Source organism: Phalaenopsis equestris, unplaced genomic scaffold, assembly GCF_001263595.1.
Source record: "Phalaenopsis equestris unplaced genomic scaffold, ASM126359v1 Scaffold200300, whole genome shotgun sequence".
NCBI classification, from domain to species: domain Eukaryota; kingdom Viridiplantae; phylum Streptophyta; class Magnoliopsida; order Asparagales; family Orchidaceae; genus Phalaenopsis; species Phalaenopsis equestris.
In genome coordinates, this window is record NW_018220132.1 from 1 (window position 1) to 18,364 (window position 18,364).

At 33.8% G+C, this 18,364-nt stretch overlaps 1 protein-coding gene across 1 annotated transcript; it reads right to left on the reverse strand.

Annotated features, from left to right (window-relative positions):
• Positions 1-2,745: 2,745 nt before the first annotated feature.
• On the reverse strand, positions 2,746-13,374 carry LOC110035849 (putative serine/threonine-protein kinase). Its single transcript, XM_020740162.1, has 5 exons — positions 13,200-13,374; positions 12,970-13,112; positions 12,653-12,866; positions 11,526-11,917; positions 2,746-3,518 (listed from the first exon to the last, which is right to left on the reverse strand). Exons 1-5 carry the CDS (start codon positions 13,261-13,263, stop codon positions 3,090-3,092), a joined length of 1,242 nt encoding a protein of 413 aa, XP_020595821.1. The 5' UTR covers positions 13,264-13,374; the 3' UTR covers positions 2,746-3,089.
• Positions 13,375-18,364: the final 4,990 nt, after the last annotated feature.

Genomic DNA, 18,364 nt, shown 5'->3' on the forward strand with positions numbered 1-18,364 from the left:
TAATACTTCAAACTGAGCCCATGAGAGAGAGTCCAACAGAAGTGAGCCTAAAGAGTCGATACCAAAAAAAAGGCAGCTTTTTGTTAAAAAAGTAGTCGGATAGTCTGACTGATAGTTGGCCTCATTGTTCGTTTCCCTTGAGAATGGTCCAGCATGCTATAATGATTTCGCTCCAGACGAATGTGTTTACAGAATGCACCCAGCCGAGTACTAGAAATGGGAGAAGTGTGCTATAGATTTAACAGCTCAAGGCTAGATTCGTGAGAGTACTCGTCTATGTACAATTTCAACCATGATTATGCCGAAAAGGGATGACAATTTATTATATCAAGACAAATTGTGAAATTATGTATTTTAGAGTTGTCTGGGATAAGCACGAGAATAGATTTTGTAGTGGAGTTATCTCAACCACGACGATGTAATGACTTTATTCTTATGGTGGTAGATCAATTCCAAAAGCACAAAGAAAAGGAGTCTCTCATAGCTGGGGAGAATGATCTGTTATAGTCCCCGGATTAGTGATCCCAAGTGTGGCAAATTTGCAAACTGCAGAATCGGGGCTCCGGCAATTGTGGGTTTGAACAGAGGGAAGGGAGCACCAACTTCAAAAATTTTGCATATATTTTCTTCCTCTTTGATTTATTTGCTATTTTGTTATTTCTAATTAAGTTTTACCTATAAGGGAATTATATATATCTTATTATTTTCAAATTTTAAGGATTTTTTGCTTTATTTTGAGTATTATGGAGTTTATAATATTTGCTTCAACCCTAGAGAATATTGTATCGTCTTCCTTTTGCAAGTAGTGTGTCTGTAGCTTGTGCAAGAACATGTGGTAAATTTTCTCAACCTTCGTACCTTATTCTTTTGGAGCTCTCTTTGTTGTTTTCAGTCAGCACACCAGTCGAACAATGTTTATCTCTATCCAAATGTCGTTGAAATCTCATATTACTTTTCCCTTGTCGTCCCACAATCTTCTCCACACAAAAACCACTAAAAAACATTTTGGGACCCCTAGAGTGGTGTTACCATTTGTCCTTACTTTATATCATATCACAAATATCAAATTGATATGATATGTAGAGATGATTGCACAAAATATGTTGAGCAGGGCCCAACTGAATAAAGCATTATTGGTTGTTAGGCTGTTAACTAAAATAAATTCGAGCATTGCCGCATATTATCAATCACATACAAACACACACACACACACAACTACCTAAGTCAATGAGTATACTGCCGATTTGATAATTCATCATTAACAGTGATCATTATAGAATCGTTGTAAGGATTCTTGTTCAATTACCCGTCAGCCTCTATAAAAATAACTAGATTTACTTTTAAAGTTGATTTTAAGAAGGTAGTGGCCAAGTTCACCTTTTTAAACCTAAGCCATTTGAGAATAACTTAGTGAGGTACCTCTTTTAATCCGTTCATAATGGCAGGTACAAATCTAAAAATATGGACTGCCTGTGTATAGGTGAGTTCATTTCTCTCCTCCGTTATTGGCTCCTATCTAGTCTTTGACCCCAAGTTAACAAGAATAATTTCCTTCAGCTTTTTAGATTTAATAACTTTCTCCACAAGATTCTTGGGATGGCAACAACTCTTTGTGCCATATCCACAATCAATGTGAAAAAACACAATATACTGACATTATATTCCTCTGTTGAAGCCGACTTTCATAGGCACTGGACACTTAAAATACTCTTTATTTTAAATAACCTCAACTAACTCGGCCATCATCACTCTGAGTGGGCTGATGGTAGGAAATTAGTAAGTGTAGCAATAATAATGACTTGTCCCTTCTTTTATCGTAACTATTAGTTTGAATTCACTCATGTGGTGGTGAAGGGATTAAGGGCAATAATACTATTGCTGGGTATGAGGGCAAGTTGCTTATTAGACTTGACTAATTTCTAAATACACTATAGAAACTATCACCGCAATCATTGAGCAACATTGTTTGTCGTCATCACTATCATCCTTGCTATCACCATCTCTCACACCTGCTAGCGACCAACCTATATTTACAATGATTTCATTTTACTCCAAATCAAAACCCAAAAAAGTAAATTCCAATAGTTGTCTTATACCTAATCAATTAACTCCCAAATATTTCATTTGAGCAACATTTTAATTAAACGGCATTTTTATTATATGCATTTATTTTTTAGCAAATCAAGTGGCAACTTAATCTTACACCTTACCGTTTGAGATGAAAAGTTTTAATTGCATTTCCATCTTACTTTGATGTAAGCAATTCATGTCATTTTTAAGGTTTGTTTTTATTTTTATGCAGGATCAATCATTCTAACCTCCACTTTCATAGTATGAAATATAAAAATATATATAAATTATTCTTATATCTAAGGTATTCCACTCCTCATTAACTGACATGAGAACATCAATTAACTCATAAAGCAAATGAAGCAAATAAATAAAAGAAAAAAAAGAATTCAAGTATGTTAATTCAAACTTAAAAAGGGGGTCAACTTTTGAGTCCAGTTATTTTGTTAGAAAGTAGCTTAAAACCAGTTATTTTATTAGAAAGAAGCATATGACTTTTAGTAATCAATAAAATATTTATGTAAAATATAATATATATACCTATGGATTTCTAGATTTGGGAGTAGCTGAACATAAGGTTATACTACATAATTAATAAATTCAGTTAATTAGGTCCAACCCTTTGATGTCGTCAAACCTAATTAAGTTTTTTTTTAAGCCAAATAGATTTGGATCCTCAAATAAAGTCAGTCATCTGTCATAAATTTTTTTCTAAAATACTGTCATTGATTACAATAGAAGCAAAGAAAATAAAACAAGGGGATAATTACATACACAACATTTGAAACATTGCTATTTACAAAACTAGCACCAATGTGATTTTTTTAACTACCAAATTGATGCATCTACGGTTGCCACGATGAAGCCATTGAGAATTTGATAAAAATGAAAAATATGGGTTGAGGTTTTATTATGATTTTTAATATTTGAGAAAGAATTACAAACATGGACAGACAAGAGTGTTAGATCTGTAAATAGCAATGTTTTGAGTGCTAGATGGCAATCTAACATTTCAACATTCAAATTGTATGATGGAACTTATAAGGAAGGGGCATAGAACTTCTTACTGGGGTAGTGCTAGAACTAGTAGCAGCAGAAGCCAAAGGCGAAGACACAGTTGCTGTATCATTAGCTTTAGAAGAAGAGGCAATGTTATAGGCAGAGGTGGAAGCACCAGAGCTTGTGCTCGAAAATTTGCTGGCAGAACCATGAGCTCTCATTCGGTATCTGGAGCCAGGAGCTCCTGGCCTGATTGGCTCCTCGAGGGCACTTGGCTTCTTTGAGAGGATGACCACAACCCGCCGCATTTCCGGCCTTACTTTGGGGTCAGCCTGAGTGCATAGAAGACCAACATGTGCGCACAAAACCACCTGTTCAGTATCAGCTATGGATTCCAGAGCAGGATCAAGCATCTCCATGGTCTGTCTCTTTTTGTGAAGCCTCCATGCCTGTTAGAATGATTTATGTAAACTCACCGGTTAGAGATGGTGTAGACAATATGTAGCATGGGTCACAAATTTAAGGTGTTGGAAGTAAAAGTTGTATGGGGGGTTTTGATGGCAATGAAAAATGGCTGGCAAATCATATAGACTTGTGAAATTATAAGCATTCAGTTGTTGATATCAGAAAGTTTCTAAAACTGTAAAAAGTAACTTAGAAAAGCAATTGAAAAGCACACAAGAATTGAAGCTAGCAAAATTCTGCAAATTATTATAACTTAATGTTAGAAATTAAGAAACCTTAGATTATTTCTAAGGAAGATTAGGTCGTAAAAATCAAATCAGCACCCACAAGGTAACCTTTAAGATAGATAAGGTTCTAGTAGCTATAAGAGGAGATCTCTTTAAAAGTTTGATGGCTTCCACAACTTCTCCTCTTAATTTAGGATTTCGAAAGCATTTGAAGAATCAAGACATATTCTTTCGGCTAGGTTTCTTACAATTTAAATATCTTCTTGATTTTCTCTAAGGACGGCGATGTAGGATTTCAACATTGATGAGTGGCAGCAGTTTGGCCCCTTGCCAATGTTAGTGGCTGGAATCTTTGTGAGAGTAATAAGCTTATATTATAGAGCTTCCTTGAGCCTTTTGTTTGATTGAGTGAGGGTGTTCCTTCAATCTGTACATCACAATTGTGATTTCTATGACTTTTATTGGATCAAATCCCTTATAATCTCACAAGTAGACTTTTTTGAAGATGAACCACAAAAATATCAATATCTTTGGTGTTAGTTTGTGATGCACTATATGAACAATAGGCCACATGTCCATATAAGGCTTATTTATGATAGTTTATTTAATAAGGGAATAAGCTTGAAAAAAAATTAGAAAATTGGCAAACAAATAAGCATGCTTGAAGATTAATCAGATCATTCATTTATGTTTATGAACATGATTTTTCATTATTTACTAGGTAATTTGCAGTTAGTTTGATAAAATGATCACTGAATGATAGCTTAATTGATTAACTGATGCCATTTTATGTTATTGTATCAATTTTATTGTATCCTATGCATTTTAAAATTTATGTTCGGCATTAGAGATACAAAATAAAAATATCAAATAAATAACCAGACATAAATAAAAATATCTTTTTTAAAATATTTGAACTTCATGAAAAAAAATAAAATAGCACTTAATGTATTATGTAGACTTTCATGAATAAATACATTTATGTCTACTGATAAACCTCAAACAAATGATTAGTTAGCCTCAATTATGCTTTAACTTGATAATAGAACAACTAAAGAAGTTTGAAAAAAATTTTAAAATTTACGCCACATTCAATTTCACAGCTCAAACCTGATAAGATAACAACAAATGAACAAGCTAAAAGACCAAAGCACCATGGTCGGCTTAGTTCATTTACATTCTTAGTGTAACAACAATCTCGATAGTAGCTAACACTATCACATCATTTCTTTCTGGGCCTTGATAACCATAAATTGACACTAAAGATTAATTTTGGGATAAATGATCATGAAATATGAGATCAAGATACATGAGATTTTTAAGCTTTAAAGAACCAAGATGGAAAATATAATTATACTTGAAAAAAGTCTTCGTGGAAGCAACCGTGAAGTGGTTGTTGTTTGTAGTGGATCATTACAGCTCAGGGAAGTGAAAAAAAGTTGGTTGTTACATGTGGGAAGTGTTTAAAACAAGATCAAGCCCAAGATGATGGGAGAATTTAGATGATGAAATAACTTACATCTTTATTCCACAATTTGCCTTGATGCCAAATCATATCAATGTACTATTCAAGGCAAAAAGACAAATTTACAACAACAAAAGAAACAACAAACCTTTATCCCACTAAGTGGGGTCGGCTACATGAATCTTTTTTCTCCATCAAGTCCTATTGAGTGCCATATTTTCATTTTATTCTAATAAATTATTTAAGATCATTTTTTTTATAAATTATGCCCATGTCTTTTTAGGTCTATCTCTAATTTTCTTATGTATAAATTATGTCCATGTCTTTTTAGGTCTATCTCTAATTTTCTTATGATATGTTGAATATAAAACATCTACTCTCCTAAATGTATCATCAGATAGTCCACGTTTAATGTGATCAAACCATCTAAAACGACTTTCTCTAATTTTGTCTGCCACTAGAGCTACATCAACCCTTTCACAGATACAATGGTTTCACATTTCGTCTCTAATTGTCAAACCACTCATCCACCTAAGCATTCTCATCTCAGAAACACGACTTAATTTTATTCTTACCTTTTAAAGGCCAGCATTTTGCACCACAAAACATCACCATCTTATAAAATTTTCCTTCAAGTCTAAGCAGTACTTTATATCACGCAATAGGCCTGATGCATTCCTCCACTTCAACCAACCAACTCAAATTCTAACAATAACAACATCATCTATATCACCATCGTTTTGAACAATAGACCCGAGATAACTAAATCATTCACACTTTTTAATGATTTGATCACCCATATTACAACTTTGCCACTAGATCTACTACTACTAAGATCAAATTCCATATATTTAAATTTAGATCTACTCAAACGAAGGCCTTCAAACTCTAATGTAGACCTCAATAATTCAAGTTTTTTTCTACATTCTCTATTCTTATACACAAGAAGAATATCATCAACAAAAACATACAGTAAGGTATATTCTCCTGTAAATGTCCAATAAGAGCATTCATAACTAAAGCAAAAAGATATGGGCTTAAAGTCGATCCCTAATGTGGTCAATCCTTCTTCTGTTTGCACACAAGTAACAATGTTGTTATACATATCATTAATGACTTAAATATAAGCCATATCAACGCCATTATTTTGTAGAACTCTTCACAAAACTTTTCTTGAACAGTAGTGTAAGCTTTTTATAAATCAATAAAAATCATATGTGGATCCTCCTTACTCTATGTACTTCTCCATCAAAACTCTCAATAAATGTACTTCTCCATCAAATATGTACTTCTCCATCAAAACTCTCAATAAATGTATAGCTTCCATAGCAGACTAGCCCGAAATAGATCCAAACTGATTATGAGAGATCTTTGTATCACGTTTTAACCTATGCTTAATTACTTTCTCCTATAATGTTAATGTATTACACATTAACTTAAATTTTCTATAATTTATACACTCTTGTGCATCCGATTTATTCTTTAAAATGGGACCAAAATACTCTTCCTCCACTCCTCAAGCATCTTTTTAGCTTTTAAAATAATTAAAAGAATTTAGTAAGCTAAGAAACTCTCAAATCTTTGAAATATTTCCACACTTAAATTGAGATATCATCAGGTCCTATTATTTTCCACCATTAGTTCACTTTAAAAAAATGAAAATTGTGTGAGATTCACTTTTGGCATAGATAGCTTATATTCTTCTTGTGTATTATACATTTTAAAATTCATATGGCAGCATGACAAGTCCTTTCGATCTTCGGGATCTTATGATAAAATGAGTCACAGACGTCCGAATATTGACATGAAAAAGAGAATGATTAATTATGACTCAAAACTAAGAAGTATGATATCCTAGAATATTAATAATAAAGGATGATTGGATAGGATGAATTATGTATTCACCAATAAATTTATGTGTGATATGATTTGTTAAGAAGGTTAAGATTTTGGCATCTATAAAAGGAGACCTTTTCACATGGGTTTGTAAGCTCGAAATCTTTCATGACATGCCCCGTAGCATATATGGTTTTGTGCTTGTTTAAAGACATGTTTAAAATTGTGCAATAAGAGGCATACTTCGATGCTATAAAAAATCGCAATGAGACTTACGCCTTATTATCCCAAGGTGAGGCGAACATCTGACCGAATTTAAGAAGCGACTATCATAGAAAGTTCATAATAAAAAAGAGCAAAAGATATCAAAAGTTGACTACATATAAAAATAAATTAGAAAATCTTTTGTAACAAAATAAATAAGTGATAAAGCCTTTTAAGTACTAGAGCTTGAGAATTAGAAAAAACAAAGTGAGCTGAAAGGACCAAGTCTACACATGAAGAAAATATCATGTCTACCAACATTAACTACTGAAGGAAGCCAAAATGAGAAACTTCCAATCTACTCTACTTATGTTGAGCCAAATCAACCTACCCAGAGCAATTTTTTTCATTTTATAGAGGTTTTGCAAACTAGGTCAAATACTTAGACACCTTGAAACCTTAAAATTGCTATTATTAAACTCAACAAAACAAAAGCATGTCCCTTTCTGGCCTGGGAAATAGTTACAAAGATTATTTTCGATAGAATTCTAGGACAGAGAAATCGAGCAACAAGCTATAAGTTATTTTCAATAGAATTACACATAAGTAGAGAAACTAGATATCAAATGTATGATGTGCACAATAACCAATAGAATAGCTAGTAATCTGGTTTGTATAAACCTACATAATGATGCCCATGACACTCAATAGAAACAGCTGGATAATGAAAATAATACAAATTTAGTTACAAATAGTTGGGATAAAGCTAAAAATGATGATAAGGAGAAACGATGTCATATAAAATTTTATGTTCCTAACTTGTTGAAAGGAATTATATTAGAGTATAAGAATAGAAATGATCTTTCGAATATGATTGTCACAATTATTTTACCAATAGTTTTGGAGACAGCATAACATGTAACTAGGAACCCAAACATGGCAAATAAAATAAAGAATGCGTTGTATCAAAATGTTGCTTGGGGTGGAGGTCGGATAAAGAACCAAGTTTATGGAAATCTAAAAGTGTATGCTTGTGCAAAACTGTAGGATATGAGCGAAAGAACAAACACTGGCATTTTGAGTTTTCAAGTTACTAGTCATATTGTTTTTGTTGTTTTTTTCCAGTTTATTTTGATAAAAAGGTACAAGATAATAGTACCGATCAGAAAGATGTGTTTGCAATGTTTTGATTATCATGGTGGGTTCGATTTGCTACTAAAAGTAGTTTCAATACAACACTCATTGGATTCCTTAGTTCAGGAATTCTAGTTCTCTATTTCTTCTGGGCCTCTAAGTTGGATGTGTATTGTCACTGTTCACTTGCGCCAACCAATTTTCCTTGCTTAATTCTATTGAGTGCAAAATCAAGACAGTATAAATGTTATAGTTGGCTTTCCTTATGTAACATGGGAGCATTGTGTGATGCGGGAGCTTTTCCGCTTCTCGCAATTCTGATCACGGGATCAAAGTGAAGCAAGATCGCACGACCATGCTATAGTCTCAATAAGATTTTTTTACGTCTCCTTGGCTATTTTAGCCCGGTGGGACCCTTTTAATTAGTATTTTAATATTACTTTAATGAGAATTAGGGTAATTTTTATATAAGAATAAGAACTATTTAAATGTTATTATTTTTTTTGGTTTAGCAAATTTTAGTTTGGTTTCTGTGTTTTGTATTCTCTAATTTATGCTTTAAAGAATATTGTATCATCTTTCTTTTGCAAGTGATGGTCTATATCTTGCTCAGAAACATATAGTGGATTCCCTTTGCTATTCGCACCTTGTCGTTTTGCCAACAACTGTTTTCCACCCAGACAGTCGTCGAACTCCTCCAATTTGTGGTCCAACAATAGACATCATCCCCCATCCCTTCCAAATGACGTCTACCAGCTGTTTTTAGTCGAGCAACCATCTTTGCTCGTTACTACTGCTGCGTGGTAGCTAAAAACAGCTGTCTGACAGCAGAAAATTTCTGTTTTCAGTTTTCTAATTCGTTGTCCAATCGTCGATTGACATCGATCCTTGTCTGAATGCCATAGAACTCGCATATCATCGTTCTCTCGTTATTCCAACCACATCCCCTCTAAATCCCCTTTCTTAACACCGTCTAGGAGCCCTAGAACAGTATCGTCTATAACATAGATCGATTAACCCTAAGAGGTTGTTTGGTTGCAAGTAAGATTTCATTTAAATAGAATCTTGTAAATCCTGTAAATCTTGATTTAACAAATCCTGAGGTGGTTAAATTCTAAAAACTGTTTGGCATGCTAGTAAGTCAATTTTGAAAAATCCTAAGACTCCTTGACAACTTTAGAAAAATTTAGAAGGATTTATCAAAGTAAATATCCAAGAATAAAGATTAGATAAGAAAAATACAAATAGGCATCCAAAACCTCTAAGTAAATAAAAGAAAAGCCGAATTAACATTAATTAATAATTAAAAAACTAATCACTTATTAAGCAATAATTTATCATTAATCAATTATTATTTATATAAATTAAGAAATACTTAGAATTTTATTAAATAACTTAAATTTAAAAATATATTTTCAATTCATCAATTAACAATTAAATAATTACATTTAAGTTTATCTAATTATAAGTAATTTGATAATATATAAATTAATTATTAATAATTAATCAATTAAATTAATAAAATTAACTTAAACAAATATAAATTAAAACCAGCAACCCATCCCCCTCTTCACCTCTCTGCCCGAAACCCTTGCCTACATCCTACCACTCTCCCGGTTTCGCCTAAACATTCCATCTCCGCCCAAAACCCATGTTTATATCCCTCCCCCTCTCAGTTTCGCTTAGAACTATCGCCTTCATGATTGAACCTCGCAAAACAAATGCCATTAAAGTTAGCTAGAAAAGCAACGACGACAACTCGATTTACAGAGACCGTCGAAACTCCCATCTTTCTCATCCTTCTGCTCCGCTCCTACCAAAAACCATTGATGAAGGTAAGCTTGTTCGCGCCATCTTCCTCTTCCCTAGTCCCAACTTTACTAAATCCGCCGATTCACAGAATTTATTTAATCCCGAATTTATCACGAATCGGCGTCATTTTGGGACTTACAATAGCTCATGATTTAAAAAGATGTTTTTTTTTCATTTAGCGGGATTTAACTTAAATCCTGCCTAAATCTTGTTTAAAACCAGTTACCAAACAGCCCCTACAGTTCAAGGGATTTGTATTCCTTGCGACCGAAGGAAAAAATCCATACAACCTTTCACTCATAAAAAATTCCCTCACCATACCCTAAACATTTTTATCCCAATTCCTAGCCCTAACCCTAAATTTTCAAATGCTAACCTTCCTACCTTCAACAAAAACTTTGCCTCACACTTGCTGTCAAAATTATAAATCTCGACCAACCATTGATTTGGAACCCTACATCTATCAAAACCTTGATTGGAAGAAAATGACAAGATCGAGAGAAGAGTTATCCAAGAGTTTACTATAGAGAATATGCAATGAGAAATCATTTAAATGCAACAATGAGTTGCCAACTTTAAGAAGAGATAACCCGGAGAGGTCACCCATAGCTACAATGATAACTTGACAGATCGAGATAAGGATGGAATCCCTTCCATCAGATAATTTCAAATGATAGTGAACTAATACATTGACAATTTATCATGGAATATCAGAGAAGGAGTCAAGATTTTAAAGTGAAGGTTTACTTGAGAGAATTTGATGATAGTATAAATCTGAACGAGTTCATTAAATGGCTCTAGACAGTACAATAGGTATTTGCGTATAAGAATGTTCCACCTGACATAAGGGTCAAGTTGGCTAGCTTCTATTAATTTAGAAAGAATGTTTCACTATGGTGAAAGAAACTGAATCGTATTCGACAACGAGAAGGAAAAAATAAAATCACTACCTAGTTAAAGATAAAAAGAGAAATACAGCTCGAATATTATAGAAGATGACTCATTGTGCTTGCTTATTTTTTGATAATTCTTAGATTACCCCTACAAATGTATTGTATTATATTACATGATTCCAACCAAACAGATAGAAGCAAGTATAAATTTTTAGGAAAATTTATATATAAATCACACAATTCTTATGTATTTACATATCTAACACCTAAAATTTCATGCTTACATTTATAACGCTTTGTTGTAATAAATTCATGCATGAAAAGGTGTATTTCAAATATAATTGACTCCCAAAAATAACACCAATTGAAACGCATTAAAGTATTATGATGCATTACAATGACATTCAAAAATGAGCATACCCATTCAAGTAGTGTGGAAGCATCAGACCGAGGAGTAAACGTTGAGTTTTTTTGACCTGTAATGAGTTCAATGATGAGGACACCGAAGCTAAAGACGTCAACTTTAGTCGAAAGGTAGCCATACATGGCATACTCTGGAGCCATGTAGCCATTAGTGCCAGCAACACGAGTGTTGACATGGGTAAGGTCTTCTGGGAAGAGTCTAGCCATACCAAAGTCTGCAATTTTTGGGCAGAACCTCTCATCAAGCAAGATATTGCTAGCTTTGATGTCACTATGGATTATAGGAGTGTGTGCATCCTCGTGCAGGTATTGAAGTCCTCGAGCTACCCCAATCATCACATCATAGCGCTTTTTCCAATCAAACATCATTGTTGCTTCCTTGTCTTCTCCTACATTCCATTATGGAATCACAAGTCATTTTGCATGAACTTCTGTCATATTAAAAGAATAGCTTATAGATGTAGTAAAAATGAATTGTCCAAAATTCCCAAAAATCAGTTTGGGTTATAAATATTTTATGGGAAAAATGATTCACACAACTATGAAAGGCAATATATTTTCAAAATACATCTTTTAAGCAATATTTATCAAACCCAAAAAAAAATCATTCTTTCAAAACATATCTCATGCAGCATACTAGCATGTAATACCATAAGAGAGAGATGGTAGGCCCACATCATATATCTTTATCTAGAAAGATGTTAATCATATTTTGACTTCAGTGGTATAAGTAGCATTTCACTAACAAGTTATATATAAATGGAAAACAATGAAATTAAAAAATCAGAGCCCAAAATCGCTTTTATTATTTTATATTGTATAAAAATGCTTTTGAACAATCATTAAATTATAGTTGCAAGGAATGCTAATCATGCTGAATTTGAGATGTTCAAATCCATCACAATATCATAAATGTAATTCCATTCAACATCATCCCTCAAGTCTAGTTCAGACAATCCATACTTTAACTGAATACAATTAATCCAGAAATGAGCATTTCTCCGTTTTCATTTGTTCAACAAATGAAAGATAGTTCTGTAAAATAATATTTGCAATAATGTCTTTGGCATAGAAAAAGCAGTTTCTAGTAGATGGACGGAAGAGAAGAAGAAATGACAACATACGGGAGAAGAGGATCTTGTCGAGGCTTTCATTGAGAACGTATTCGTACACGAGGAGCTTGTCTTCAACGTGCGTACAATAGCCATAGAGAGTGACTACGTTCTTGTGCTGAACCCTGGAGAGCAACATCGCCTCGTTTGTGAACTCCTCGCCACCCATCAGAGACCAGCGACCCAGCCTCTTTACTGCCACCATCCTCCCATCCTCCAACTGCCCCTGCGCCATCAGTCAGCCAGTTCATCAAACACTTGTTATTCAAATCAGCTCTCTCGATCTCATCGATTTAAAGAGCTGAGAAAGGGGCCTTGTCAATTACTACCTTGTAGACAAGGCCAAAACCCCCCTCTCCAAGCTTGTGCTTGACGCTGAAATTGCGGGTCGCGGCCGCAAGGGTTTCGTAGCGGAAGACCTTGGTCTCCTTGGCCGCGATTGCCTCAAGATCTTCCTCTTCTTTCCGAAAATCTGCCGACATCGAAAAAAACGGATTCAAGGGATCAAATGAATCTAAAATTGCAAAATTGATCAATTTTGAACTTCCCGGAAGTGCACCTCGATTATGACGGCGATTAAAGGGCTTGATGAGTTTGTCGAGAAGTCCCGTTGGCTTCGTCATGAGAAACGAGAGAGGGAGGCATGGAATGAAGGCGGCAAGGTGGAGCAGCAGAGAAAGGCGAATGGCGGAAGCCTGCAAAACCAGACCGTCCAGTGGTGTTGTTGAAAAGTACTCGAACGACATCGCAACTACATCAGATGGCATTTTTCCTCGGCCAACCCACGTGCTTTATTAGAGGGAAAAAAAATTGTGTCGGGATATATCGATGGTACAAGGGGGTTACATCCACAGTATAAGCCCTTGTAACCTCCCTGTAACCTCTCTGTAACTTACATGTAACCTCTTAATATATGATAACAGAAGCGCGAAACTTATTTTAGGGTACAGATAGGTTACAGCAAGTTACAGGGAGGTTACAAGAGGCTATACCGTGGATGTAACTCCCTTGTAATCTCGGTATAACCCCAATATCGCACGCAGTGCTGCGTACGTCTATCGCACGCAAATTTTTTCCCTATTGGAGGCCCGTTTCGGCAGTTTATTTGGTGTCGTGGGCTTACCCAGAAAATAACAACATTTTTACACCTCATCTACTTAGGTACAGTGAAAACTTATTAGCAACGTTCTCGCTTTTCCAAATCCAAATGCATCACATTTTAACGATTTAATTAATACCAATCTAATATAATGTGTATGTGTGTGTATAATAAAAATAAAATTAAGTTTACTTTATATATTACATAATAAAAAAAATTTGGGAAATATTCTTATTATTTCTTCCGACAAATACATCCGTAAATTTATATCTAAACATTTCACTCATTGAAAAATTTCACATCTGTCAACATAAAAGCTCTATATTAATTTCTCTTCACATCACTTTGTCTAATTTCATCTTCGACTTGTGATAACTTTTTGTTATTAGTTTTTAAGGTTTGTGATTTTAGATTTTAGGGTTTGTAATATTTTGAAAAGTCATTCAAAATTTACCTTCAAATCTAAACCTCCATTGCAGCTAAAAACTTCTTATGTCATATCTACAAATGTTATGTGATATAAGCATGTTCATGTACAAAGTGTGAATAAAGCTTGATGAAATGATATGACTAAACTTTGAGGATGGAATATTATTTGAATGTCAATCTTTCATTTTTCAAAAAATGAACAATTCATTAAAATGAACAATCGATTTTCAATGAATTGTAATTTTCAACCATAGATCAAGTAATCTTTGACATGTTTAAACTTTTCTTAAAGCACGATGGAATATTCTTTGAATCTTTTTTACACATGGACAAAGCGTCTTTGAAGATGCTTTGACCATTTTGATAAGGAATCAAAGCTTGAAGAAGGTTTTAAAAAGTTTGAAGAAGGTTTTAAGAAGTTTGAAGAAGGTTGAATATTATATATAAATAATAATTCAAATATTATTTAATTGTAGTTGAAGGAAGTTCAAAGAGTCATGAAAACGAGTGGAAAATAGATTGAAGATTGTTAATCATGATAATGCATTGTGCATTTATTTTTTATCTTTATTCGATCAGGTTTAAAATATTTAGAAAATTATCAAAATTGGTTCGTTTCGGCTTATTTGAATTGGTGTGATATGTATGCAAATGTATGATCTAATCATTCGACAATATAATACTTGAGTCACATATAAAGTTATGGGAGTTATGAAGAAACTTGTCGAAATTTGAAACTATAGATCTCAATCCTCAAGTCGATTGATCCCCTTTTAGAGCACTTCTTCAAAGTTCTTGAAATATAGTTTTTTAGTCATCTCATTTAATGATTATTACTAATGATTGTTGATGATGTTTTGAATAATGAGAGCTTCAATGTGTTTAATATTTAAAGGGAAGAACGTGAATTTCACATAGCTAAACTTATTTAATGACTTGGCTAAGTTATGAAGAGATCACATTTAATGGTGTGTTTAAATGATGTGTTTAAGAGAATGACTGGAAGTAACAAGCAACTTCAAATCTACTTGGGATATGACAAGAATTTTAAGAACATAGAGCTAGAAAATGCTTTTGTGGAGTGCATTAAGCTAGCTTGGGTTGTATTACTTATAGATGATGACTTTTTTTGGTTTGCATGTGCATAAGAGGTTAGGAGAATTGGGTTTCTTAGATTTTGTATATCTTTTTATTATTATTATTTTTATGTATCTCTAGATGTAACTTGAATAAGGATTAAATCGCAATAGCAAATGAAGCATACATTAAAGATTAAAATTTCAATAAAAAATATACAACGAAAAAATAATTATCTATTTGAGCAAATAAGAATTTTTATGTGATTTTGTCGCAACATTCAACCACAGATTAGTGTCCACCAATCTTAGAATTATTTGCAGAAGCTCTACTAAAATAAATTATTACTTCTTCATTGTGTAGAGAAATTACACACTTCACCTTGAGATAACCTCTCATCTACTTAAATAACCTCTTAGTCTTATTTTTTTGTTTATTAAGGTAGGCTTTTTGTTGTGTTTTCCATTGAAATATTAAAAATGTACAAATTAAAATTGACAAAAAAAATATATAATAAATAAAATAGGAGATGAAATTGTGCATAAGGTAAGCATAAGATATTGCGAGAGATTGCATTATAATCATCCAAGCAAGCTCCTCTTCCGTTGGATCTCAAGTTTACTTATGATTTTCTATAGACGAAAAAACTTCGTGGCTAGTTGAAGGAGAAGCAAGAGGTAGGATGTTTATGGGCATGTAAGCATTCAAAAATAAACATAAGCCTTAAAGGTTTTGCATGTTGTTCATCGTCAACAGTTCAGAGAAAGATGTTTGTTCAAGCAGATTCAAGTCATACCTGAATCACCCTTTATTTACCCCTTATGTCAGAGCCATCTGAGCAATCAAGGGTTTAGATCCTTTATCTCCAACGTCTCCTTCTGGAGCTAATTGATGTAAGCACGTACACTCTAATTCTTACCCTATTTTATCTGAAGCAGAACCTGAGATCTCTTCCTAGGCTTCTATATATTGGCGAAGTGCACCACAAAGAGTATTTTGAACTCCGTGAAGGTCAAAATGATACCAATCAGAAGATTGAGGAACTAGTGAAGAGTTGATTCCGTAAACAACATCAGAAAAAGGCAACACTTCATCACATCGCTTGTCTACATTATTTCGACTAACGAATTGAAAAAAGCCAAGAGGTCGATCGAATTGATTTCTCTTTATAGGCATCCGAATGAGGAACCCTTAGCTTTGTCGGGGCTACCACCTCCAAAATTTGTCGAGTGAAAGCACTGTCAGGGTTAGACTAAGCAGGTACTTCGACATGCTCCGCTTGATGCCTGATCATCAGTGTAGATCTCGTGCTAGCTAGTTGTTGAGAATCCACCTCTTCTTCAGTCACCCATTTACTGGCTTGCCCGTTGGGCATTGGACTGCCAGTCGAGGGGAATCCCTTGAAGCTAGTTCCCCGAGATCCAACCTCGAGAAGCAAAGGTTGATCCTTCTTTTTCAAGATTGCTTGTCAAAGGGCCTCGAATTGACCCATCATATGTTCCCTTACTTCTTGAATTTCTTGCTGGATTTCTCGGTTCACCGATTTCCCATTGAACTCCATCTACACTATATCTCTCTGTTGTGATTCTTCATTGTAATTGGCTCTACTTCTCGTCTGTGGCATCTCCATGCTCACCACAGCACCTTTTAGGATTTTGAATCCTACATTGTCTATTTAGAAACATGCCTCGAGAGTTAGAACTTATGAGAAAGAAGAAGGGAGAGAGAGGAGTGAGTCAAGAGTGTCAAAGAATTCCCCGTGTGAGGATCCAAAAAGAAGAGGTCTCTTTATTGATGTCATGACCACCTATTTATAGAGGCCTCAAAATACCGTTACCTAAAAGGAAAGAACAATTACAGTAATTGTTTAGAGCTTTGAACTGACATGTCTGTTCAGTAAAAAAATTATATTATAATGCAAGTAAAAATCTAATGCTAGCCGGCCGTCTGATGTGTGTGCCGACCGGCTGATATTTGGGCCGCCCAGTTCTGTCGACAGACCATAGGCCTCTTCGATAGATCCGATACATTGTCACAAATATGCGTTCACTTGCTTATGTTCTCTCATTCGATGGATCTGCAGGTCGGAAGCTTCTATCAATCGAAGCTCCATGCCAATCGATTCTGCCATAAGATTGACTGGATGCTTGCTGATAATTCTTTAATCTGAAACTTTATCTGCACGCCTCTATTCTTGACCGTTCGATCCCCTCGAGATTCATGCTTGCATTTTTGTAGCATACATTGATAATTTTTAATAAAGCTTAATGCGAAAAAGACTTTGAATTGGTCTGTTTATCTAATACTAACAATATTTTCATGAAGTTTAACGTGGAAAAAAAATTTATATTTGTTCAATTATGTAAGGAAGCACATTGCTCACTCGTTTTTTTTTAATTCTTTATTAAAGGCTAAAAGTCTGCAAAAATAATAATATGTTTTATAACTCTAAACATAAACATACAATTTCTCACATCACATAATAAGATTTCAAAAAATTTCTCAATTTTGTCATTGAAATGATTCTCCAAAGAAGCACATGGAATAATGAACTTTTCACATTGATATTTTCAATATGAAATCATTTCTAACATAAGAAAATATAGAATTCTATGATGTTCTTGAGAAACTATAATCATCTGATTCACTTGCAATGATACTAGTAATAGAAGGAAGCAAAACAATCAATTGAATATTTCCCATCACATCTTTTCATGAAGTATACACATAAAAGCATGCAAATTTGTTCTTACACATGCAATTGGAAAGAAAGCTGAAAATTATAAAAAATCTGCATAAAAGCATGAGCTTTTATGAGCATATGTATTTATCCAAATGTACAGACTTCCACTTTTTGGTAATTTTAATACATTTATAACTTCCAGTAGAAGCCAAGTTTGTGGCAGATGCCAGCTAAAACAGCATAGAAGAGGATCTCAGCAAATATCACATATAAAAGAGTCCCAACTCTCCCATAATGCCAGACTTTAAAGAAGATATGTTTCTGAATCCAATAGACCTGCAAATACACTCATGTCAACATAGAGTAATGACTACGAAATTAATTAGAATATATTCAAATGATTCATTAAGGTTATATATATATATATATATATATA